Below are 24,921 nucleotides of genomic sequence, written 5' to 3' on the forward strand. Positions count from 1 at the left end.
CTTTTGTTCATTTTTGAACTGACATTTTAAAAGTATCTGAAGGTTATAGCGAACCAGTATACTAAATATTAAAGGTGAAGTTCAGGTAACATAACGGATTATGCCTTAAAAGAACGGGATTTTTCTAAATATAAAAGGAAAAATCTTATTACAAAATAATTGACATTTAATTACTCTTAAAAACAAGGACTACTGCGCCATCCGCCATTGGTTTAGTGGCGTCTGCTAAATCGAACCTACTTGACCCGAGCCTCTCTCAGCCTGTGAGAATTTAACCAATGCCAAAATCTCAGCGTTATAAGTAATGATAAAGCTTCAACCCTTCCTTTGTTTACACAATTCTCTGCAATCTAAAGTTGGAAACGTGAGGCCATAAACTTATAGTGAATAAAGAAAAATCAAAGAATAAATTATTAATTGACATTAATGGGAAAATAAATAAGGTATTACTGCGCGATGAATTAGATTTTGTGTTTGCGCAAAGGGAAATGGAAACCACTTGTTTAATATTTATCGTGTTTATTTTATTTATTTATCTTTTCATATCGAAACCGATCTTCCGTGAAAAACAGAGAAAAAAGCTGAGTTCTTAGTCGGCTTAACTTGATACTATATCCAAAGCCTAATACCTCTTATCCAAATTCAATGTATAAGTATCAAACTTAGATTGACTTTTTTAGCGCAAATGGTTTTGTTTATCGATGGGAACTCAAGCCTCAATATGAAGGCTTGGTAAACAAGGAATAAAACTATACCAAAGAATCTTCGGTCTGTAGGAACCTTTGCTAGTTATTTTTAAGGTGTTTACTGGCTCTAGTAGAGAATAATTGAGTAGAGCATCAATACTTTTAATCATTAGTTCATAAGATATGTTCCATAAGTTTGTCAGTGGTTGCTGAGAGCTTGTCATAAAGCGTTTGAGGTAGGTCATAGATTCAGGGTAAAGCGGTGCCTGGTGAGGTGCTGTCAAAGGCCTAGTACAGATTATAAAGTCCTACAAAACCGAGTGTAGTCTGCAATTTTCGCTTCCGTCGTTCTCGAACTAGCTCGAGCTGTAAGTCTCTCAGTAGCATTACTAACTTGTATACGAAGTGTCATACTTATCATGTTACATATCTTATAAACTTATGCTTTAATTAAAGAAATCAAAGCAAGGAGCACCTCCAATAAGAGTAGAAGTTTAACATTCGGTCGTATGCAGAATCAAGTATATGAAAATGCATTTTGAATTTGGAGAAAACCCATTAAATGTGTAATAGAATTTTCAAGTATCTCATCATTTTTTATTCGCAATTCAATATTTCTTAAGTTCAGTCTTAGTTGGGTTGAAACTTTTTAACTTGTTTATTGGAGGGAAAAGGCTTTTTAAGCCTGCAAACAAAATCAGTTTGGAGTGTGGGTCGTTATCAGTACATTATAGTCGTTATTTATGTTTTAAATGTTAAAAAAACTAAATTTATGGGTTTTGCCTATAGGTTCTTTGAAGATATGGCTTCTTGAGTTTAGACAGAGTTAACGTAGGTAAAAGGCGTGATCAACAAACATGATATAAATAAACCACAAATATCAAAGACTATAGCCAAGAAGTGATATCTAGTGTTACTAGGGAGAAGTTATAAGATGCCTAAGTATTCGGGCGCCATAGTCCCAGTCCCCCTTTCAAAATACAAGGGGGGTGGGAGGTAAAAGGAGGCCGGGCTATTTCGCCTCTCCTCAGTCGGAAAATATGACTGTAATTTTCGGTATCATTCGCGTTGCGCTGACGTGAGTTTTCAGGAACCAATGAGATGCTGGCTGGTTGTAATTTAGAGGCGGCGTGGATTAAATCCGGACAGGCTACGTTTGGACTGGAGATAAAGAGCTAGAAATGTGGCGAATTTATACCTTCTCCCTAATAAACTAGATATCACTTCTTGCTATAGTTAAGTTACCCAGCGTTTCCCGGGTGTTAAGGGACAGGTAACCGGGAAGAGTTTACCTGGATTCTCAACGTCTTATAGTTTGGAACCTTTCATGGGTTAACAAGTGCGTTTTACAAAAGAAAGGAATTTTTGAATATCGAAGCACATTTTCGTTTTTAAGCTAACTAGATATTTTTCGCTTAGGTAGCAATATTATTGTTCTTGTTGCTGATGAAATCTATAGTTCTCGATTTTCAACGAGGCTTTTGTCTTCAATGTATTTCTTCTAAGAAATGGAATGCATTCTTTTCTTTCTTCGAAAGAAAGTCAAAGCTTTTAGATTTTCTTTCGTAAGAGAATTGGTTTTCGATTTTATGATTGGAAGTTTTTTTTTTTATTTTGAACTAAAAGAAGACATTGCCTATGTAGTTAGTTCTTTGTCAAAACAATAAATGCAGAATTTCTAAAATGTACAATGATCACTGAAGGTTTTAATTTTTGAATAATTATGTAAGAATTCGGGAAAATTTTTAAACTTTATTAAAAACTTAGGAAAATTATCAAAACTTCAGCTAAATGATTATTACAAAGGAAAATTATTAAATATATAGAATTAGGCCTAGTATTAAAAATTCTGAACAACCAATTTAAAATGCAGAAATAGTATAAAAATACCAGAAAAATAATTTAAAATGCAGAAATAGTACAAAAATACCAGAAAAATAATTCTAAATGCAGAAATAGTATTAAAATTCAGAACAAGCAATTGAAATGCAGAAATAGTATTAAAAATTCTGAAAAACCTATTAAAATGCACAAATAGTACAAAAATACCAGAACAATAATTTAAAATGCAGAAATAGTACAAAAATACCAGAAAAATAATTTAAAATGCAGAAATAGTATAAAAATACCAGAACAATAATTTAAAATGCAGAAATAGTATAAAAATACCAGAAAAATAATTTAAAATGCAGAAATAGTACAAAAATACCAGAAAAATAATTTAAAATGCAGAAATAGTACAAAAATACCAGAAAAATAATTTAAAATGCAGAAATAGTACAAAAATACCAGAACAATAATTTAAAATGCAGAAATTATTTAAAAACCATGTTAAAAAGAGAACAAAAGGCAATGGCGACTGTACCATGCTCTCGATGCCAATCTCCCACAAAGGAATAATGATCTGGGCAGAAAATAATGAGCAAAAAATAATAAAATATGGTCACATGACAAATAAACCTTTGCAGGATCCTCTTGCACTTTGAGTTTTGACAAGCAAATCGCTTTTCTCCTCTTTTAATATTTCCTCCATGGTAACATTTCTCTTCAGTCAAAATTTAAAAAAAAACTATAAAGGAGAAATAGAGAGAGAGGGATGATTTCTCCGGAAGGGTTTTTGTAATTATCAGGTTGCATTGTTTAATCTCCATAGAGAAATGTTTTTGCTCTCGATGCACCGTCACGTGACTTTAAAAGCAATTTCCGTTTAGTGATCGCATTCAGTTCCCTCGAGACAGGGCAATTCACGAGTTTCAATCGGCTTAGCGCCTAATTCTTTATCTCTTGAAAAAACCCTAAGTTTATAAGTGATACTTTACCTCGAATCTATGACCTACGTCACTCACTTCATGACAAGCTCCAGTTTCTAAGTTACCAGTGACAAACTTATGGAATGAACATATCTTATTATAAAACAGACGTGAAGTCGCTAACAATTTGTACTCTTTCGGAATGAGAGGGACTCTTGCTGAGACTCAGAATCGATTGATGTGAAAGAACGGGAGTTTGTAATTCTAATGAGATCCAGAAAAAGTAATTTTTTTCCACAGAGATCAACGAGGTTAAGGGAATATTAGTTTGTAGCTTAGTGACTGGAAACCAGGAAGAGTTTCTTGTCCATGTGGACATTAAACACTAAATAGTCCTTGGGTCCTCGCCTCTATAAAATACCTGCATGATAATTAATGTTACTTTAGAAACTAAATATTTGCAGCTTTCAAATTCAATTAAACGGTACCTAATGAGGGGTTAACCATAAATCTACATATTTGAGGTCTAAAATGAGGCGTTTCAATCTGGCTTCATCATGACTAGGGGTTTGCTTCCGTTCCAGCCTTGAGTACAGAACTCAAAGGGCATGAATAGTTTAAATCATAAATTTTAAAACACGTCATTAAACATATCTGTTACCTACTTCGTATAAATACAATAATGTTTTCAAAGTTTTAACTTCTGGAAATTTTGTCTCCTCTAAACCAAATTTTACAAATTCTACTGTACCGGAAGCCGATGTTACATCCCTGTGACGTAGAAGGTGAAAAGTATACAAGAAATAAGGCGTATGTTTAAGCCTATTCGTATACACAATGCTATTGCTAAGACTATAGTCTCAAAATTTAAATTTCAAAGAGGGTTCTAACTGTATGTTCTTTCCAATGATACCGTTTCCCAATATGGCATTCCTTATTTTATCAACTGCCCTTGAACTCGAGTATATAATTGTAAAAACCTGAAAGACTCTTTGTCTTTTTTTGTGACTAATGTTGGTTTACTGCAGTGAATAGGTTAGAAAAGGGAGTAGTGGCCTTTATTAGTACTGCCAATTAGGGCACAAGTTTTAATATTGTAAGGCTTAATGGAGCATACCGGAAATTCCGAGTCATCTTCTTAACACCTTCATCCCCAGTAATCGATTAGTGCCCTCCCCCCGTCCCTAGAGCCCCTCTCATCTCGTACAGGGTTGACAACCGCTTAATTGACCGAGCCGCCTTGATTGCCAATGCCTTCGTTTCGCTAATCAACCTGGGTTAGACCACGAATACATAGATTTCATCCAAGGTTCGTGGAAAAGGTAAAAATTGCTATAATGGATTTCATCAACTTGGAATCTTCAACTTGCCATTTTCTATTCCTTACTGCTTGAACTGAAGGGGAGGAGATTTAGAAACCGTCACCACTGACGTCTGGCATAATGTATTTGAACTTGAAAGCAGGGTTGTCTGATTTAAATCACTGATTTAAATCAGTTTGATTTAAATCACTGATTTAAATCAAGCGATTTTTTTAAAAAAATCATTTGATTAAAATCAAGAATATATTTTTATTTTTAAAAAATGTTTTCTAAGATTCCAAGGAGTATTTTAAGTAACTCGAGAAGAAACTTAATTAGAAAAGACCTAAAATTAAAAATAATCGTGGTTTTGGTATATTTCAATCTATGTTTTTCCCAGAACTCCAGTTTGTCTTGCTGGAAAGGCTAGGAAATGAAATAGCGGTCAAGCTAGTCTTTTTATACAAGCATTTGAATAGTAATAATATCAAATAGCTGCTTAAATGTCATGATTATTTTGCTTTTGCTTAATTTCGACTCAAAAGTTTTCATGTTGGTAATTTACTATCTATTAGTTCAATAAAAATCAAAAAAATCAAAAAAATCAAATAAATCAATTAAAATCAAAAAAATCCGATTTAAATCAAAAAAAATCGATTTTTTTGATTTTTTTGAAAAAATCAAAAAAATCGCCAACCCTGCTTGAAAGCCAAGTGACGTTGACGTTGCTATCGACCAATCCCCGTTAAAACAAGTTATCTTCGCCGCTCACACTGCTGGTAGACATCTACAGAAACATTGCGACTGTCTAAAGCTTCGAAGAGTTCATTTACTTCTGTAGATAATTTAGTTTTAAAAGGGGTTATTAATTCGTATAGTGCCTTCAACTCTAATTTCTATTGATTGTTTCCAATATATTATGACGCATCGACAACGGAAGGCGGACTTCCGCGCGAATTTGGGTGACAAACCAAAAATGTACAGGTACAGTCGGATTTACTTTAGGTTCGTTTATAATAGACGCGGACAACCGGAAGGATTAACGTCACTTTACCTCTAACCAAAGAGGGCACTCGCCTGGTTCCGCCTTTCAATGGACCAAGGGGCAATTCACTACCGTGCTGAATTATTGAAGTTGTTTTAAATCTGATTAGAACGGAATTCGTATATTCGAGAATTTTAATATTTAATCAGTTTAGCTAAGCTAAGCTGAGTTGGCCGTTTTTTTAAAGGGAGAATGAAATGGTCTGAAAACCATTTTTAATCGATTTATTTTGATAAAATAGCATGAAAATCATTAGTAAAACCATAAGTTTATATGTTCCGTAAGAATAACACTTCATTTACTTCGTAACGCTAGAGACTTACAAGTGAGAGCTAGTTCGATAATGACAAGCTAGAATTGAAGTCCTACACTCGGTGGTTAATTTTGCAAGACTTCCGTCTCCCTATTTAGTCTGCATTACTAAGCCTTTAACAGCTCCTCACCAGCAGCCGCTTTACCTCGAATCTATAAACTACGTCACTTCATGACAAGCTCTTAGTAACCAGTGACAAACTTATGGAACATATCTAATAAACGTATGATAAAACTTACTCTAAAAACCTTTCCGTTAATTTTTTAAGCTTTTTCAAAGTTACAAAAGTGGACTTTTAAGCTTAAGCCAGTTTTTCTGTTACAATATTTAAAACAGAGGTAATGCGATTGACCAATTAGCGACCGACACCTCACGTAATTAATTATGCAATTAAAACTAACAGAAGTTTATCAAAGGAGGGTTATGAATTTCCGAACTAACTTATTTGTCTAATATTAGGCGTATCAGTATTAAAAGTCTTTGAACATTTCATGAAATTCGAAGTTAGGCTACGCAATATTTATTTTAACAAATATTTTCATTGGTTAATTTATGATATTGTTCTGTTAATGAACTCGAATGACTTATTTCGTTATAGGACCAAATTACTACACAATATTTGCAAGGTAAAATCCAAAAAATTCGAACACAGCTCTTGAACAATGGCAAAAAAATTGATCCTTCATGGAACTTATTATAATCGTTGTGAACCGCTCCTTTGAATGAATGAACTAAAGTTAAAATGTCAAACTGTCGAATAATTTTCCCGTATTTGAATTATAATTATGAAACCAGAATATTTGGCAATTAATTTACATCATTAAAGATTCGTAGTCATTTAATATGGCATCAAGCGAGGCGATTAACGATCAAATATTAATCTACGTCCAGTACAATTACTTCAGCCTTTTTAACGAGAATAATTATATAGCCCTTCCTCGTCTATTTTGATCTATTTAAAGTGAAATTAACTTTCATTATTTATATTTGTTATTGCGAAAACGATGTTTAGACATAGTGACGTGTTTATTATACAAATTGAGACAAATAATACCTAATATGTGACAGTAAACAGTTCACTTAATGTAGTATTTTGTTGAGACGCGGATGTGAAAGTACTATATGCTTAAAGGTTCCGAAAAGGTATTGTTATTATCATTTTACATTAGAATTATAAAAGTTTTAGAAATTGGATTACTTGAAAATATTTCTCGGCAACAAGTCAATATTGGAATGAAAATTTGTTTTATAATTGATGTTTCCGAAAACGTTTAAATAAGATTTTAAGTAATTTAATTTTATTTTGAATAGTATTTTCAAAACTTTTAAAGTCCCTGGACTGCATCTATTGAACCATAAGTTTATAAGATATGTTCCAAAAGTATGATATAACCCATACTTCTTAATGCTAGAGACTTACAGTTCGAGTTAGTTCGAGAACGACAAGCGGCAATTGCAGACTACACTTGGTTTTGAAATCCATCTACCTACTAAGCCTTTGACAGCGCCTCGCCAGGCGTCACTTTACGTGAATCTATGACGTTTCTCCTACGTCACTTCGTGTCAAGCTCCCAGTAACCAGTGACCAACTTATGGAACATATCTTATAAAATTATGATTGAACTAATACTTACTTTGCAGTTGTCGATCTTGAGGTCCAATTTATCCCTTAATAAATTCGAAGTGTACAATATACTTCATTTTTCTTTAACTATAGATAATTAAGTATCTAATTAATTTTTCGTTAATTTTTTTTCTAGATTTAATTGAAGCATGATTCTAAGGTGGACATTAACGTTGGCGTTAACCTTGACGACATTGTATTCGAGCCACCGCGTCAACTGCATTGTGGCTGAGGACCCAGTGCCCATCGTCTACCCTGGACAAGTCAACATTGGCGTCATTGCCGACTTGCGAGTGCCAGGATTGAATGGGACGCGTTGCGGGGCACTTAGGCCCAAAGCAGTGCGTCAAGCCTTGGCCGCTGTATGGGCCACTCATCAAGTCAACTTCAGGAAGCTTCCGCAAGAGTTTAATATCGGTAAGAAGTTAAGAACGTACGATACTCGTAATTTAGTCCTCTGAACATGCATCTGAGAAAATTTGGTTAGAGGGATAAATAGTATTAACATCGTAGCATTGAACATCGTATGATAATTTTGCTATCAATCAGTGAAGTCCTCATTATGAATTCGTACTGATCAAGGGATACGTAAAATCAGAAGTTGGATAAGGGACTTGAAGTATTAAGGTAACCAAATTCTTCACTTGGCGAAAGTGAATATTCTTGATAACACACCAACGGTTGGCCCTCTAGTAGCGGTTTCTGAGTTTTCCCTCCAAAACGTGAGACGCTCGTGGCGGTAGACGGCCGAACTAGATTCAAGGAACCGCGTCCGTGTTCCGCGGCTTTAAGTTGAGGGGAAGGGGGTAGGAAATGTTTTTGGAACTCGACCAATTTTTTCCTCTCTAGTGTAGGCGCGATGGAAGCGTCATAAAATCCTCAAATTTGTTCACTAGTGCCAGGATCTACTACCAATGCTAGAGCTCTTTACTTCTAGTCTCATCTTACTTCTGGTAAAATATTAAATGAAATAGAGAGCACTGTAACAAATAATAGTTAACGGCGTATTTAACTAAAAGATTAATGACTTCAATTCAAATGCTTTGCAAATTGTTAAAAATCCAAGTGTCCTCAGGTTGAAGCAGATTTTTTCTAGGAACAAAAAGGTATTTGCACTAGCTTCGCATATTTAACAAATAAACCAAAAGTGAACCAAGTAGGCTTATCTTATTCTTAGTAAATAAGAAAGAAGTATTCGTAAAGTGCGCTTATCTACTAGAAAAGATAAACTTCCTAATTCATATTTAACCAACAGTTATGTTTTTTCGAAATAAGAATAGAGCGTAGATGATAAACACCAAAGCGCAATTTAACTTTGGCTTTGGTATAATCTTATGATGAAACTGTTCAATCTAGTTAAGAGGTTTGAAATGGATGAAAAGTGGTCCTCCTTCGTCGCTCCCCCCCACTAGATGATGACTTTATTCCCTGTAATTTTGTGGAGAGCATCTTTCGCCCAGAGGCGAAGGACACTTGCAAGTTTTTGGGTTCACTCTTTTAGTTAACGAAATTAAGATTATAGAATTTGACCAAGGACAAGATGGACTATCCTACTCGATCTAGTACAGTTCCTAGACTTATAAAGGCGCAATTCATAAACGTCAAACGCAGCGCAATTTAGTACAGGTGAAGGCAGGGCATCGTGCGCTAAAGGCAGACATTTGCGCACGACGCCCTGCCTTCGCCTGTACCAAAATGCGTTGCGTTCGACGTTTATGAATTCCAGCGTAATTGTTCGGACTCAAAATCACCTAAAGAATACCCCTGACCTTTCAAAAGCAAAATGTACATTTTTTAAGTGTTTCGTGAGTAAATGGAATCCACACGTACTTTCTCTTAGTTCAATTGCTTTTAATCTAAGTAATTAAATATGTAGATTTTATCAATCTCTTGAAAGCTTTCATTGTAACTAACAGAAATTTTGTTTAAAATAGTGTCCGGTCTCTCTGTAAAGTTAGGGGGTGTAGATATAAACGATGTTTGACATCGTGTTGTGCCGTGATTACCTAAACGGCTTAAGGTTCGCTCAACGCAATGATAGGGGCTTTCGCTTTCAAGAATATTGGACTTTCATGATATCATAAGATTATTACCTTAAGTTTACAACATTGCATAGTGTAATAACAACAGAACCATTGGCAAAACTGCTTGGCGTAGACACCCTTCCAATGTCTTGATCATACATGGAAAATTGTACCTTTCGTCTACATGTAATCTCTATGGCTGCAAGGAAACCGTGCGCATTCTTTTTACAAATACGAGAGCTATGACCTTCACGTGAGCTCTTTTAGTTCATGGAGACTTATGGTCTTAAACGTATGGATTTATCTATATCCATTTGAATGTCATTATTCGTACGATTATTACAAGGAATTGTTTGAAAATTCTTTGATCGTAACATTTACGATACCATAAAAACCGTAGTAAATGAACGCACATATTTTTAGAAAACGTACCTTGTTATTTGGCTGCGTTTGAAATCTGGTTTAAACATGTCAAAGTTAAAATAATCAAATGGTGAAAACCGGCCACAAAGGCACGTTTTTCGTGAAAACTTTGCAACAAAAAAAAAATTATATTAGTTATAACGATAGAAAGTAATCATAATTTATCTGATTTACATGTTACATGATGCAAAGGGATTTAGTTTAACCATAAGTAACATTTTAGATGACACATAATAACGTACCTTGATGAAACAGGAAATTGGTACATATACGGATTGTTTCTGCTAAGTATGTCATAAATTACTTTTACATCACCAGCTTAGACGCACTTCTACCTTTAAAAGTACACTTCTGCTAGAAAAGGATCATTACTGTTCTCAGGTTGGAGGCTATTGAATTTTTCAAAACAAGATGGGATCATGGGCAGGCTGATATTTCTCACTCCCCATGTGTGATAATTTCCCTTTTTTAGGGGCAAATCAATTTAAGTGGCCAGAAACTCCGAAGCTAAATGTTTCAGACCCCATGTTCTTTGACACTTTTCACTCAGTCTGACGCATAGAACACACCTATTAATTTATGACACACTTATCAGAAACACTCTGTTTAGTCAACTGAATTCCAAAAACAATTCTCATTTATATTAAGATATTTAATAAATTTATAATCGGGTTAAAGATACATTTCAACATCTAAAACTGTATTTGGTCTTGGCCTTTAATATATCGGTATAAGAATAGATAGAAATTGTTTGGGTTGGTATGGAGGGGGTGTAAGGTGGAGTTGAATGGTTGATTGACCCTTCAAACTATTCGTCCATAATGCCCATTAGATCCGGAATGCCGACTCCCGAGAACGGTGTTTCTGCCTCACGGTGCCTGCTAAGCTCATCTTGACCCCCCTCCCGCAACCTCCCCGGTTACGCTTTTATTGGACCGAAATTAAGGGGTTTCCCCCTTCTCTCCCTTTCCCAAATTGTAATTAAAGAGCGTCCCGAAAAAGAAGCGTGAAACAAAACGAATGCGTTCAAGAGCAAGCAGCCGAAATAATCGGATTGAGGTTCACTGGCCTATTTTTAACCGAGGGGACAGTTACTGCTCCGAGTCCAATTGTTTACCTATCTGTATTAGAGAGATTGTGTGTGAAATTCTTTGACACATATTTAGGAAGATTTTAAATTTATGACGCGTCTTAATTACCATGTTAATCATTTTCATTGGAATCGGATAACTTTTTATTTTGAACAATTTCTACGATGATTTAAATGTGGTGGTGGAAATATGATGGTTATAGACATGCTTGTCTCACTTCTATGGACAGTGAGCCAATAATTGTTTGTAGGCCAATAATGGACTTAAATCGACATCGTCCACGCATAGACGTTTTTTTGGTGGAAATATGTTATGTCAATTTTGTCTATTGTTTTTTTTTTTTTTTTTTTTTTACTTTTTGAGGATTTGAAAATTTAACCTGAGAAAAACATTAGTCTTTATGTTTTTTAAGCTTAGAGAAATTGAAAGTCCACCACACTAATCAACGAGCCACGGATCGAATCGTCTCAATTTTTAGTTTTAAATACATTTAATTAATTTAATCCTTCTTCACGTTAGATTTTCCTTCGTTAAGATAATTTTAAATGCCATTGAATTTCTGTTCAAGACACGAAAGAAGTAGTTAACATATTTGTCAGATTTTAATTTAAATTTGTCTTTCCTATTTTTGCAGGCGTTTACTTATACGATTCCTGCGGTCGTGAAGATGTCCTCCACCGACAAATGATTCGCATCATCGACCGAATCGGACAATTACAACCCGCACCAGGATGCCGGGATCAGAGAGTATCACCCGTTTTCGGTAAGCAGTTAAAAATTTAGTTAAAATTTTCATAAATATTTTACTATATTTCATTATATCGCAGGAGTGATAGCCCAGTCCGACATTTCACCTTTAACCATTCCCGCTCAAGTTCTCAACTCTTTCTCCGTACCGGTTGTCGTCTCTACAATTGGAACCTCAGCAGCGTCCAAGGGAACAAGTTCCGAACCTGTACCTCTACCGTTACCCAGTAACGCCCTTAATACGACACCCTCTTCGGACGCACTCTCTAGGGTAACCTTACACACTTTCATTATTAATCAGAAATTATATACTTAATAAATAAATAAATAAATAAATAAATAAATAAAACCAGGTTTGATTGAAATTAAGGCTTGATTAATTTTTAATCTTTGCGCTTTACTTGGCAGGCCATTATCAGTATCCTGAAACACTTGCGTTGGAACAATATCGTGATTTGCGCCTCGCAAGGAATCCAGGCTCATCTGGCGACCAGGTTTCGCATGATGGCCGAACGCATTGGTCTGGATGTTGTCAACATTGAGGGTGACAGTGAGGATCCAGCTTGCCAGTCTGTCATTCTCGCCGCTTGGAGCGTCAATGTAAGCCTCATCATCGAGATCATGTCTTCATTTGGAATTTACTCTTGTGATTTGTGGGAAATGAAGTGCTTGCCTGCCCTTAAAGTCATATAATTGTGATGATAAATAAGCTTGGACAGGCAGTATGATGCCAACATTAAACAGCAGTTTATTGTCAAAGTCAAATGATGTTAAAACTATTAGCGTATTCCATTTGCCTGCACTGATACGTCATAAAATTTGATAGGGAGGGACAAAACATGAAGCGATAAAATCTTATTATACAGACATAGCTCTGAGCCGATTTTGGCTTGAGAACTCAGTAAATTTAAAATCAATATCTGAGGTTAGAGGGCCTCAAAGTTATAAATAGAATACGCTGTAACAGGGATAAATTTAATTTTAGAAGTAGGAATGGAGAAAAGAGTAATGTGGGCGCGCGTCAAAGTCCCGGACCCCCTTCCCCTGGACGGGGGGGGGGTTATGAAAAAAGAGGCGGGTCATAGCGACAGAGGTAAAAAGGAAAAATTCCGTATTTTTCGCCATCCCGCCAGCAACGTCATCAGAACGTAGTTTAAGTGAGCCAATAAGATAATTTAAACTTTTCGTTACGTGTTGGATTGAGGGGCTCTATACTGGGTGAGCTATGAGTCGGACTGAAGTATATACTAACCAGTCTCCATTCCTACTTCTAAAATTAAATCTATCCTTGGTTATAAGTTAAATAGTATCGTGGGGATATTGTATGGTATCCGGTCCACGTTTAAAATCAAAATTAATGAACCATTGGCACTGGTTCTAGAGACCAGGGGTTCAAGCCCTTATTATGCAAGACATTTCTGATAAGAGAACCTTGGATTTGAATGTAATACAATTTTTCATTTTCAATCCTCCAGTCTCACAACAAAGTGACCCTTCTGTTTTTGGACAACATGGAAGCGGTTGAAACATTACGAGCGGCCAAACCGGGTGACGGCAAACCACCCGTGGTAGTTGTCACTCCGGGTGACATCACCCATATTCTTGCCAGCAGAACTACGAAAGAACGCCTTCAGAAGTTGGATAACGTTCTAATGATCTCCCCTGTCGTGTCTCATGTCCCCGAATTCCACGCTTACTTCCGGGAAGTGTTCCGAATGAACAACGGAGCCACAAATCCTCTAGTGGCGGAACTTTTAACGCAAAATATTCCTGCAGAAGATTTGGCCAAGCTACTGGCTCCAGGCAGTGATGATGACGTTTCAGCGACCATTAAGGCTGTTTGGACGCTGGCTTTGGCCATGAAAGACGTGCAGAAGAGAATGTGTAGACACGGAACCGATTGCTTGGTTCAAATGAAGAGGTCTCTATCCGCGGAAATCCTGCAGACGGCCCGACATGCCAGACATGTTTTTAAAAAATCGGGAATCATGTCCTTCGAAGGAACTGGATTAGCTTACGGGGATGACGGATTTTTGACCACGAATAGGTTTACACTAAAAGCACCATCTGCCGCGGGAGAAATACAAGAGGTACGTTCATAAGACTTTTATTCTTAGTGTTTCTTTTCGGACCGCCTTTTTAATCCATGGTCAACCTCAAAAGGCCATAAAGCGAACCAGTATACTAAATATCATAAGTTTATAAGTGATATGTTCCATAAGAATGACACTACTTATATTTCCTAATGCTAGAGACTTGCAGCTCGAGCTAGTTCGAGAACGACGGAAGCGAGAATTGGAGTCCTACACATTTTTGCAGGCCATCTTCTCCTATTTAGTCTCTACTAAGCCTTAGACAGCGCCTCACCAGAATCTATGGCCTACGTCACTTCATGACAAACTCCAGTTTGTAACCAGTGACAAACTTATGGAACATATCTTATGAACTTATGCTATTCGTGAATGCCCACTATTCTGGAAGGCGAATGTAGACTAACCTTATTCTGTTACTCGTGTTAGTTCAAGTTTTAAAACTTTTTTACAAAATAAAATCCGTTTTAACTTTATACAATGACTTTCCAAAGCTGGTAAGAAAAAATTGAAACCCAAGTCTATGTTTGGGTACCATAATCTTAGCTGGAGCGTAAGGTGAGCCAGTTAATTTTCAGATCACATAAACGGGAAATACTAGGCCTAGCGGTTTTTTTATAACTTATGGCTCATTGGCAATGAATAATGAAAAATAATGTATTTTATGGAAATATTTCGATCCACTCTAGTGCGCGACTAATGATACGTGAAGACGAGGGGTTGGGAGGCCCAAAGGTACTCGTAAGCCCCTCTGGGGTTATAACCCCCCTCGAGTGAATGCGCTATTAGATATCGAGAAAAGGCAAAAAGCGATATTCCCCGAATTCTATTTCCACCTCCGCCCACCTCACCCCGTCAAAGATCAAACGGTGATTGATTGAAAATCGATTCTCAACATTTGAGCTAAAATGCCTCACACCAACCAGAGCTACTCTTGAAAGGTAGCTTCACAAATAGCTCAAGGTAATAACATAAATTCATGAGGACTAGTTGCTCATTCATGGCTTAGGGCGCTGATTTAGCATTGCTCGAAAGCGGATCTATGAAAGCATTACGTCACAGCTTTTAGAACTCACTTAATAGGCGAAATGTTGTACCTGGAGCTGTGGAAATAGGTATTCTTCATCCTCGTGTTTTATTGGCTGTTGTGAAAACCTGTAGTTTCGTTATAGTTTTTTTATACAACTTAATTAATGTATTTCTTGTGTAGTAATTAATGTATTTCTTTTGTATTTAATGTATTGTTTTGCAACTTAATGTATTTCTTGTATTTGATGTGTTTCTGTTGTGACTTAGTTTAAATCTTAATAATTTTGTTAATTTTATACGTAAAAAACGTAAAAAAGAAAAAGAAAAAAACTTGATCGAGGTCCCTTTGTGAGGGGGAGAGATCGCTGGCGCCAAGATTCCGCGATAGCAGCCACCGCGTTCCTCCGGAATGCACACCTTGACACTAGAGGTGAAGAAAAGGGGTAAAGCCTCAGCGATCTCTCCATGCCCATATAAGGAAATTTTTTGAAAGTCGTTGGGTTTAGGGGACCATTATTGGTCAGCACTAAACCACGCTTTTTGAATGAGAAAAAAAAAAGAGAAGAGAGACTCTCGCAGTCGCCAATTTTTCAGATCGCTCTTGGCTCCCTATGAGTTAAGACGGCTCACGTAAAATAAAATAAAAAATAAAAAGTAACAAAAAAAGGTGTACGTTTTACTTAGAAAAAAAAATAAGTTAACCCTAACATGAATTTTTCAGTCGGTTCAAGTTAGAAGTGAAAGAAAATAAATTAAAATTTAAGCTCTCCCAACAAAAAAAAAAGGAACTAAGCTATGCGGTCATTTCATGGTGCCGAAACCCGGAACAAAAGTGATTAATTAAATTAATTAATTAAAGAACCGCGAAGTAAAAAAAAAATTAAAATTAAAAATAAAAAAAAAAATAATAATCTAAAAATAAAATAAACATGGCGACGCCGACCGGCATTAACCAGCAATCGGTACCACCTTCACCAGAAGAAGTTGCGCAAGCCATAAAAAATGCTTCAGACTTAAAGAAGCTGAAAGCTTTAAGAAAACCAGTAAGAAGTAATACCACATCAGCAATCAACACCTTGGAGACGCTAATGCTAGACGACCCGCTAAACTCTGACGATATTGAAGACCAGTTGGAAATTTTGGCGATTAAGGAAGCGAGCCTGATGGATTTGGATTCGAAAATCCTGGATGTTATGCCCGATAACGACGCTGAACTGAAAGCAGAAGGAACGTCTCAAGAAAAATATAAGGATGATATCGCTAACGTCAGGATTCGAGTAAAAAGAAAACTAAAAAGAGCTGGAATTAATTTGGAATCCCTACCAGTAACTGGTTCATCAGCAAATTCAACCGCTTCAGAGCCACAAGGTAACCTGAACATTGCGGCTCAACACGCGAGACTTCCACCTTTAATCATCAACAAGTTTGGAGGAGATGTCACTGAATTTAATGGCTTCTGGAGTCTATTCGAAACAACAGTGGACTCTAATACATCGTTGTCTAAGGTACAAAAATTTACATACTTAAAATCATATTTAGAAAAAGAGGCCCTTCAGAAACTGTCTGGAATGAAACCATCCGATAAGAACTATGATGAGGCAGTTAAGATATTAAAACATAATTTTGGAAGAGACGAATTAGTCACTAATTCCCATATGCAAAAATTATTAACCTTAGAACCTGTACGTAGCTCTAGTGATTTAAATAGTCTTAAAAAAATGTATGATACATGCGAGACGCATATTCGTAGTTTAAGGTCTCTAGGACATGATACCGCTGTGAACGGTGCCTTTTTATGCCCAAAACTCTTGGGCTGTTTACCAAAAGATATAAGATTGCAATATACTAAAGAACGAGGTAGAGCGGGTGAATTTGATGTTGACGCCTTGATCGATTATTTACGCGTGGAAGTTGAGAGTAGAGTAACTTGTGAAATGCTCGGTGACAATAGCAGTCAACAAAGGGTTGAATCATCGTCGTATGATAAAACCATTAAATTCAATAATAAACCAAGGCCACCTAGGTTTGAAAATAATTTCAATAAACCAAAAAATCAAAACGGAAGCGCGTCGGTTTTCCACGCGTCTACCAGAATGCGAAACATATTTTGCATTTTTTGCCGTGTCGACTCGCACGCGACGTCTTATTGCCCCCAATTCACCCTCGAGGAGAAAAAGAAAATGATTTCGGACGCAAATCGGTGCTGTATTTGTACGCGTTTCGGTCACGAGTCGAAAAATTGTCCCTCCCCGTATAATTCGTGTCGGCTTTGCGGGAAAAAACACAACGTTGCTATCTGCGATAGAAATGAAACCCATAAATCCAAGGGTCAAAAGAAACAAGAAAATAAACAGCAAGCGACAAGACAAGAGGATTCCGGCGAAACATTAAGCGTTGAAACAAATTTAGTAACCTGCTCTAAGACCGTCCTATTACAAACGGCTCATGCTTTGGCAACAAACCTCGAGCATGGAAATGAAGAAGAAGTTCGCTGCCTCTTGGATCCAGGAAGCCAAGCGTCCTTCGTAGAGGAAGAAATATCAAAACGGCTAAACTTACCTATAATTGGAGAATGCCCTATAGAACTCAATCTTTTCTCGGAAAAAAGGTCCAAAGAACAAGTGCGAAAACTAGTTAAATTATCACTAAGAAATACAGAAAAAACAGGAGAATTGATTGAAATTGTCGCCATCGAAGTTCCCTACATTTGCCAAGCAGTAACTATGGTAGGCTGTGAAAATATTAAAAAAGAAATGAGAAAAAGGGGCATGCAAATCGCCGATAAAACGTGTGACACTGCGCCTTTAAAATCAAGCGCAGGGGTCCTAATCGGAGGCGATGTGTATTGGGAATTCGTAACGGGACGCATTGAAAGATTCACGCCAAGGCTAGTAGCTGTTGAAACAACCCTGGGGTGGGTTATTCAAGGACCTGCGCAAATTGGCCGAGTTGCGGTCGGTACCTACGCGGTAAACGTCATGAACTTAAGCCTAGACGAAAATACAATATCAAAGACCTTACAATCCTTTTGGAACTTGGAAAGTATGGGAATAAAAGAAAAACAAGAAGCAGAGCCCTCGGCTAGTGAAACACTAGACAAATTCAAAAGAGAAATTAAAATTGAAGACGGAAGATACAGTGTTACCTTCCCCTGGAACACGAACAAAAACAATTTGCCAGATAATCACGCCGTAGCAACAAAAAGAATGGAAGGCTTGGTTAGAAGATTTAACAGGAACCCAGAATTATATCAAGAATATAAGAACATTATCGAAGATCAAATCAAGCAAGGAATTGCAGAAATAGTAGAAAAACCAGAAATAAAGCCCGTCGGAACCTATTACATACCACACCAAGCGGTGGTAAGGGAGTCCAGTAGCACTACCAAAACAAGAGTGGTGTTTGACGCTTCTTCCAAAGAAAAAGGAGCGCCATCCCTCAATGATTGTATGGAATCAGGACCAAACCTCAACCCTGATCTTAACAAGATGATACTCAAGTTTCGCGGGCATAAAGTTGCGGTGACAGCAGACATTGCTAAGGCTTTCCTCCAGGTGGCGTTACAGCCGCAAGAAAGAGATTCCGTCCGATTTCTCTGGACGGTGGAAAATGAAGAGGGGGAAATTCAAAAGAACAAATATCAGGTGGTCAGGATGGCGCGCGTGCCCTTCGGGGTAACGGCCAGCCCTTTCCTACTCGCAGCGACCGTGAAATTTCACATTGAGCCGTACAAAAAGACGGAGCCTGATGTTTACACAATTTTAAACGAACAACTTTACGTTGACGATTTGGCTAGTGGCGAAGACAACACGGAAGCCGCGTATGAACTTTCCGTCAAAGCATCGACAATTTTAAAAGAAGCAAAAATGGAGCTACGAAAGTGGCAGACTAACGATGAAAAATTAAGATTAAAATGGGATGAAGAACCTGCTGATTCAAATGCAGGTTTGAAATTCGAAGGGGATAGGAATCCTACTCCACAGAAAATCTTGGGAATAAAATGGGATCCCGAAAATGACACTTTGTCAATTGACTTGGATAAACTAATTGTCATTGTGGAAGAAATTCAAAACACAAAGAGATTCGTACTTAGTACTGTAGCTCAAGTATTTGACCCGGTGGGAATACTTTCACCATTCGTCATCAGGGCCAAATTCATATTTCAAGCTCTATGGGAGCGGGGACTAGGTTGGGACGATACCCTCCCAGAAAATTTGAGTCACCAGTTTAAACAATGGTGCGAAGAAATGAAGGAATTAAAGGATTTAACCATTCCAAGATGCTATTATAGCGAACAAGTACAAAACATCAATGAAAAGGAACTTCATTGTTTCAGCGACGCGAGCCAGAAGGCTTACAGCGCCGTCGTTTATTTACGATACGTAACATTATCGGGAAAGATAAAAGTGGTTTTCGTTACCTCTAAAACAAGAGTAGCGCCACTTAAGAAAATTACGCTCCCAAGGCTAGAACTTATGGGATGCCTACTAGGCGCTCGGCTGGTCACGAATGTGGATCAGACATTTAACGAAAACATAAAATTGGTTATGTGGACGGACTCTATGATTGCCCTGCATTGGGTGAAAGGACCATCCAAAAACTGGAAACCCTTTGTACAGAACCGTGTGGCAGAAATCCAGCAGCTAATTGATCCAAAAAACGTTAATCATTGCCCCGGAATCGAGAATCCGGCAGACATTCCATCTAGAGGGGCCAAACCCAAAGAAATGAAAGACAATCCGCTATGGTTTGGAGGCCCAACTTGGTTAGCAAAAGAAGAGTCTCACTGGCCATCTGCATGCGTTAGCGATGTAAAATTAGAAGAAATAGAAACAGAGAAAAGAAAGGTGGTTTTGACGATCAGTATTGACGAGAAAAGAGGAATACAGTACGTAGTGGACCTTAAAAGATACAGTTCCATAAATAAAGCATTCAGAATAGTAGCTTGGATAAACAGATTCAAAGAAAAAAGCTTGGGCAAAGACACAAAAGTTGGTCCTATTACCGCTGAGGAAATGTGGCAATCTGAAGCAAGATTTATCAAAGACATTCAAGAAAACGATTTTTCTCAAGAAATAAAGAATTTAAAAGAAAAGAAGCCATTGCCGAAAAGTTCGGACATCGCTTCGCTCAAACCCTTTCTTAATGAAGATGGCGTTCTCTGCGTTGGTGGAAGATTAGAAGAAGGAAATTTGAGTTACGAAACAAAACATCCAATTATATTAAAGAAAAATCAAGAACTCTCAAAACTTCTTATGATGAGAAGCCACGAGGAAGTCATGCACTGTGGAATTCAAGCCACTACAACCCAATCACGAGAACGTTACTGGATTATAGCTGGGAGACAATTAGCGCGAAACGTCGTCAAAAATTGCTACAAATGCAAACGAACCAACGCAAAAGCTGGTCAAGAAGAAACAGGATTACTCCCGAAAGATCGTATCGTCGAGTCAGAACCGTTCGCTGTGGTCGGTATAGATTATGCCGGCCCGCTAATTGTCAAAATAGGAAAAGAAGAAGAAAAATGTTACATTTGTTTGTATACATGCGCGGTTACACGAGCTATCCATCTCGAACTCGTTCCCGCTTTAACCACTTATGAGTTCTTAATGTCGCTGAGGAGAATGATTTCGCGACGCGGCTTACCCTCGGTTATATACTCCGACAACGCAAAAACGTTTAAAAGAGCAGATAAAGACTTGTGCAAAATTTGGGAAAGCATCCATTGTGATCAAGTTCGACAGTATTTTGGCAATAAAGGCATCATTTGGAAATTCATTATTGAAAAAACCCCTTGGGCAGGGGGCTTCTACGAAAGAATGGTGAAAACAACAAAAAGTATTTTAAGAAAAACACTAGGAAAGGCCTTGCTGACTTATCAGGAAATGGAAACTGTGGTCATCGAGACTGAGGCAGTCATAAATTCGAGGCCTATTAGTTACGTTTTCAATGATGCCAATGAGCCAGAACCATTGTCGCCATCCCACATGTTGATTGGGAAAAGAATAACACGCTTACCCGCTCAAAAAGTAAAAGAAAGCCAATTACCAAAAACTCAATCGGAATTTACCAAGCGTTATCGGTATCGCTCCACGGTAATGGAGAGACTATGGAAAAGATGGCGGGATGAATACCTCCTAGAATTAAGAAACGCGCACCACATTAAACTTGCCAAACAAAATGGAAAGGTTAGTGTCGGTGACGTCATGATCATACATGAAGAGAAAGTTCCCAGACACTACTGGAAGTTAGGTGTTGTGACGGAAATACATGACGGGCGCGACGGAAAAGTTAGGTCGTGTTCGGTTAGAATGCCGAATAACCATGTAATTAAGCGTCCCATTCAGTTGCTTTATGCTCTAGAAATTAATGCTAACTAAAAAAGAAAAAAAATAATTTGGTAATACTAACGTATTACGCGGGGCAGTGTGAAAACCTGTAGTTTCGTTATAGTTTTTTTATACAACTTAATTAATGTATTTCTTGTGTAGTAATTAATGTATTTCTTTTGTATTTAATGTATTGTTTTGCAACTTAATGTATTTCTTGTATTTGATGTGTTTCTGTTGTGACTTAGTTTAAATCTTAATAATTTTGTTAATTTTATACGTAAAAAACGTAAAAAAGAAAAAGAAAAAAACTTGATCGAGGTCCCTTTGTGAGGGGGAGAGATCGCTGGCGCCAAGATTCCGCGATAGCAGCCACCGCGTTCCTCCGGAATGCACACCTTGACACTAGAGGTGAAGAAAAGGGGTAAAGCCTCAGCGATCTCTCCATGCCCATATAAGGAAATTTTTTGAAAGTCGTTGGGTTTAGGGGACCATTATTGGTCAGCACTAAACCACGCTTTTTGAATGAGAAAAAAAAAAGAGAAGAGAGACTCTCGCAGTCGCCAATTTTTCAGATCGCTCTTGGCTCCCTATGAGTTAAGACGGCTCACGTAAAATAAAATAAAAAATAAAAAGTAACAAAAAAAGGTGTACGTTTTACTTAGAAAAAAAAATAAGTTAACCCTAACATGAATTTTTCAGTCGGTTCAAGTTAGAAGTGAAAGAAAATAAATTAAAATTTAAGCTCTCCCAACAAAAAAAAAAGGAACTAAGCTATGCGGTCATTTCAGCTGTTCACCGTCGACCGAAAGTCTACTCGTTCAGAAATAGCAAAGAGAACTTGTTTACATTCGGGCTTGGTTTCCATAGGTCGCATTTGTTGCGGCATGAGTCGCTAAGTCAATAGAAATCTATGTATTTCTAATTGAGTTTATAAAAAAGCACGTTAGCGAAGGCACCTTCGCACGAAGGTCGGAGTTGGCAGAGTGAACGGAACTGACTTTTGACGTCATCGCGTTTGTAACATTCGCCTTGCCTAAGTTGCCTTTCGCTCTATTGACTCTTCGCCGATATTGAATGTGTGAACAGCGGAAAGCCAGTAACATCGGCTTCGATTCTAAAACTGCTAACCGAAGTCATGGTGGATTAATTGCAATAGTCACTTTTAACTTAGCCGGCATTACCCGAATGTTTTAAGGGAGTCTATTCAGGGAAGAGTATCATGTTCATGTAGACACTATCACTAACTAGTCAGATTGCACATCCAAATGAAATACCTGCCTCATTTCCTTACAAGTTTCAAATCAATAAACAATACTTAATTAGAAGTTAATTTTAATGTTAAAATGTTACGGTCTAAAGTAGGCTCGCCTTCATGTCAGCTTTGAGAAGTACTCAACAACGATAAACCTTCGTTACCCTAGTGTTACTGATATCAATCACGCAGTTTGGTCAAATTGGGAAATTAACGAATTGTGACTGTGCATACGGAGCAGACATACAAACCAATAAAAAGGAACTCAGTCTCTTACTAGAGTCAATTAGTCTAAAAAGGGCTTGAAAAACTAAATATGCAAAGGGAATTCCTGTCCGTTTGTCTGAGTCTGCCTTAGATATCATGCTTTTTGGAAAAAAAATGTGAAGAGAAGGAAAGCAGTCACTTCGGTTATCAAGTCTTGCCTTTGAAGTCTCTTTAAGTTTTTAAATTCCATCCATATCTTGCTTGGATAAAATATTGGTAATTGAATCAATGCTTTATCTGCCGCATGCAAATCATATTCAAATCTTCTTGCAAGCCAGACTCCTTATTTTAAATGAGATGGTTGCGAACATTTTCTTCCTAACAATAGACTATTAAGTTATCTATACGATTACGTGCACTGAACTATAGGTTTGACTTGTAATCGTTCCCCTAACCTCAACCATTTCATCTCACTTCAAAGGTATCTCAGCTAGGTTTTAAACTTGGTTCAAACTTTCAAGTAATTCCTCTAAAAGCGCGCACTCCCTTTATCTTACGTGCTCCTTTTTTATCTACGTGTGAATTCACACCTAGATATTTGAGTGGAAATGTGTGTTCGTTTTGATCGTATACACGAAAATTAATTTTAGTGAGGAGCTGGTTAGTAAAATGTGAACCATAAGTTCATAAGCTATGTTCCATGAGTTTGTCACTGGTTACTGAGAGGTTGTCATGAAGTGACGTAGGTGAAACGTCATAGATTCTCGTCAAGCGACTCTGTCAAATACAGACAAAATTGGAAAATGGATTGCAAAACCGAGTGTAGGCAATTCTCTCTTGTCGTTCTCGAGCTGTAAATCTCTAGCACTACTTATGGAACATACCTTAAAAGCTTATGGTATATCCTATAAGCTAATTTTATGGCTTTTGCGAATCAACTTGCCGCCATCTTTCAAAATGGCGGTTTGAAAATTTTCAGGACACACCGGGTCCCGTTAATGCTAGATATAAAGTAACGCTACCACATGTAGCTTTTAAGATTTCGTAATCGTATTTTTTCGAGTTGAATTATAATTTCTATTTGTTTGTCAGGTTGCTTGGTACAGTGACGAGAGTGGTTTAATATTGGACGAGTTGATCGTGTCTGGAGACAGACTGCGTGCCAAAACGGCCAAAGAGGCGTCAATTCAAGAAAGCGAAGGTCAGGGTCGGGCCGCGCCCACCGAGAATCAGCCCTTGGAAGCACTTCCGTCCAGTTTTAGTTCCAGTTCATTGTCCATGGCCAATGCGGATGAACCTAGTGACAGGAACATTGATGACGTTGACGATGAAGATGTCCCACTTGTACACGCTGACCTCACGAAAGGGTAATTACTTATGGCTTGATTTTATTACAAGTTATTATTACATCCAATATTGGTTCCATCATAAGATATGTTCCATAAGTTTGTTACTGGGAGCTTGTCATGAAGTGAGGGAGGTAGGTCATAGATTCTCGTAAAGCGACGCCTGGTGAGGCGCTACTGTCAAAGGCTTAGAACAGACTTAATAGGAGGATGGACTTCAAAACTGCGTGTAGTTAATTTTCTCTTTTTGTTCTCAAACTAGCATTCAGTAAGTCTCTAGCATTACGAAGTATAGGAAAGTCTTACTTATGGAACATGTCTTATAATTATTAATGCAGTGTTTTCCAATGCCATGAGGTGAGATTTTAAAATTGTGTCTTCGGATTTTCAAATCACTTGAAGTTTCCAATCATAGATTCGTAAATAAGATTTATAAACCAAATTTTCATATTATATTACCATACATGGCGCTCTTATTTAGTAGCAGACAATGAAAAACAAGCAATAAGAGATAAGCCTATAGTGTAATGATGCCGTTATATTTTTCTTGCATTGCCTTTAAGCCAACTTATGAGACAAAATATTCCAATTTAATGAATTTTGTTTTCGAAAAATATTTGAAAACAGAAAGAAAATAGGCATTTAGGGCGGAGTATCTGTA

General features: G+C 37.3%; 1 protein-coding gene across 2 annotated transcripts in view; it reads left to right on the forward strand.

Annotated features, from left to right (window-relative positions):
• Window positions 1-24,921, forward strand: part of LOC149647349 (metabotropic glutamate receptor 3-like) — a 77,493-nt gene that overhangs the window by 47,266 nt on the left and 5,306 nt on the right. The window contains exons 3-8 of one of the 2 annotated variants that reach the window (XM_089850199.1): window positions 7,856-8,136; window positions 11,892-12,020; window positions 12,085-12,275; window positions 12,413-12,604; window positions 13,480-14,094; window positions 24,007-24,281. In XM_089850199.1, coding sequence (XP_089706325.1) covers window positions 7,869-8,136; window positions 11,892-12,020; window positions 12,085-12,275; window positions 12,413-12,604; window positions 13,480-14,094; window positions 24,007-24,281 — 1,670 coding nt within the window. In that variant the 5' untranslated portion in view covers window positions 7,856-7,868. The remainder of the gene's footprint in view (window positions 1-7,855; window positions 8,137-11,891; window positions 12,021-12,084; window positions 12,276-12,412; window positions 12,605-13,479; window positions 14,095-24,006; window positions 24,282-24,921) is intronic. The other variant, XM_089850200.1, reaches the window with a different exon arrangement.

This window comes from Phalangium opilio, unplaced genomic scaffold, assembly GCF_054372755.1.
Source record: "Phalangium opilio isolate 3A_F unplaced genomic scaffold, DU_Popi_V2 ptg000089l_1, whole genome shotgun sequence".
Taxonomy (NCBI): domain Eukaryota; kingdom Metazoa; phylum Arthropoda; class Arachnida; order Opiliones; family Phalangiidae; genus Phalangium; species Phalangium opilio.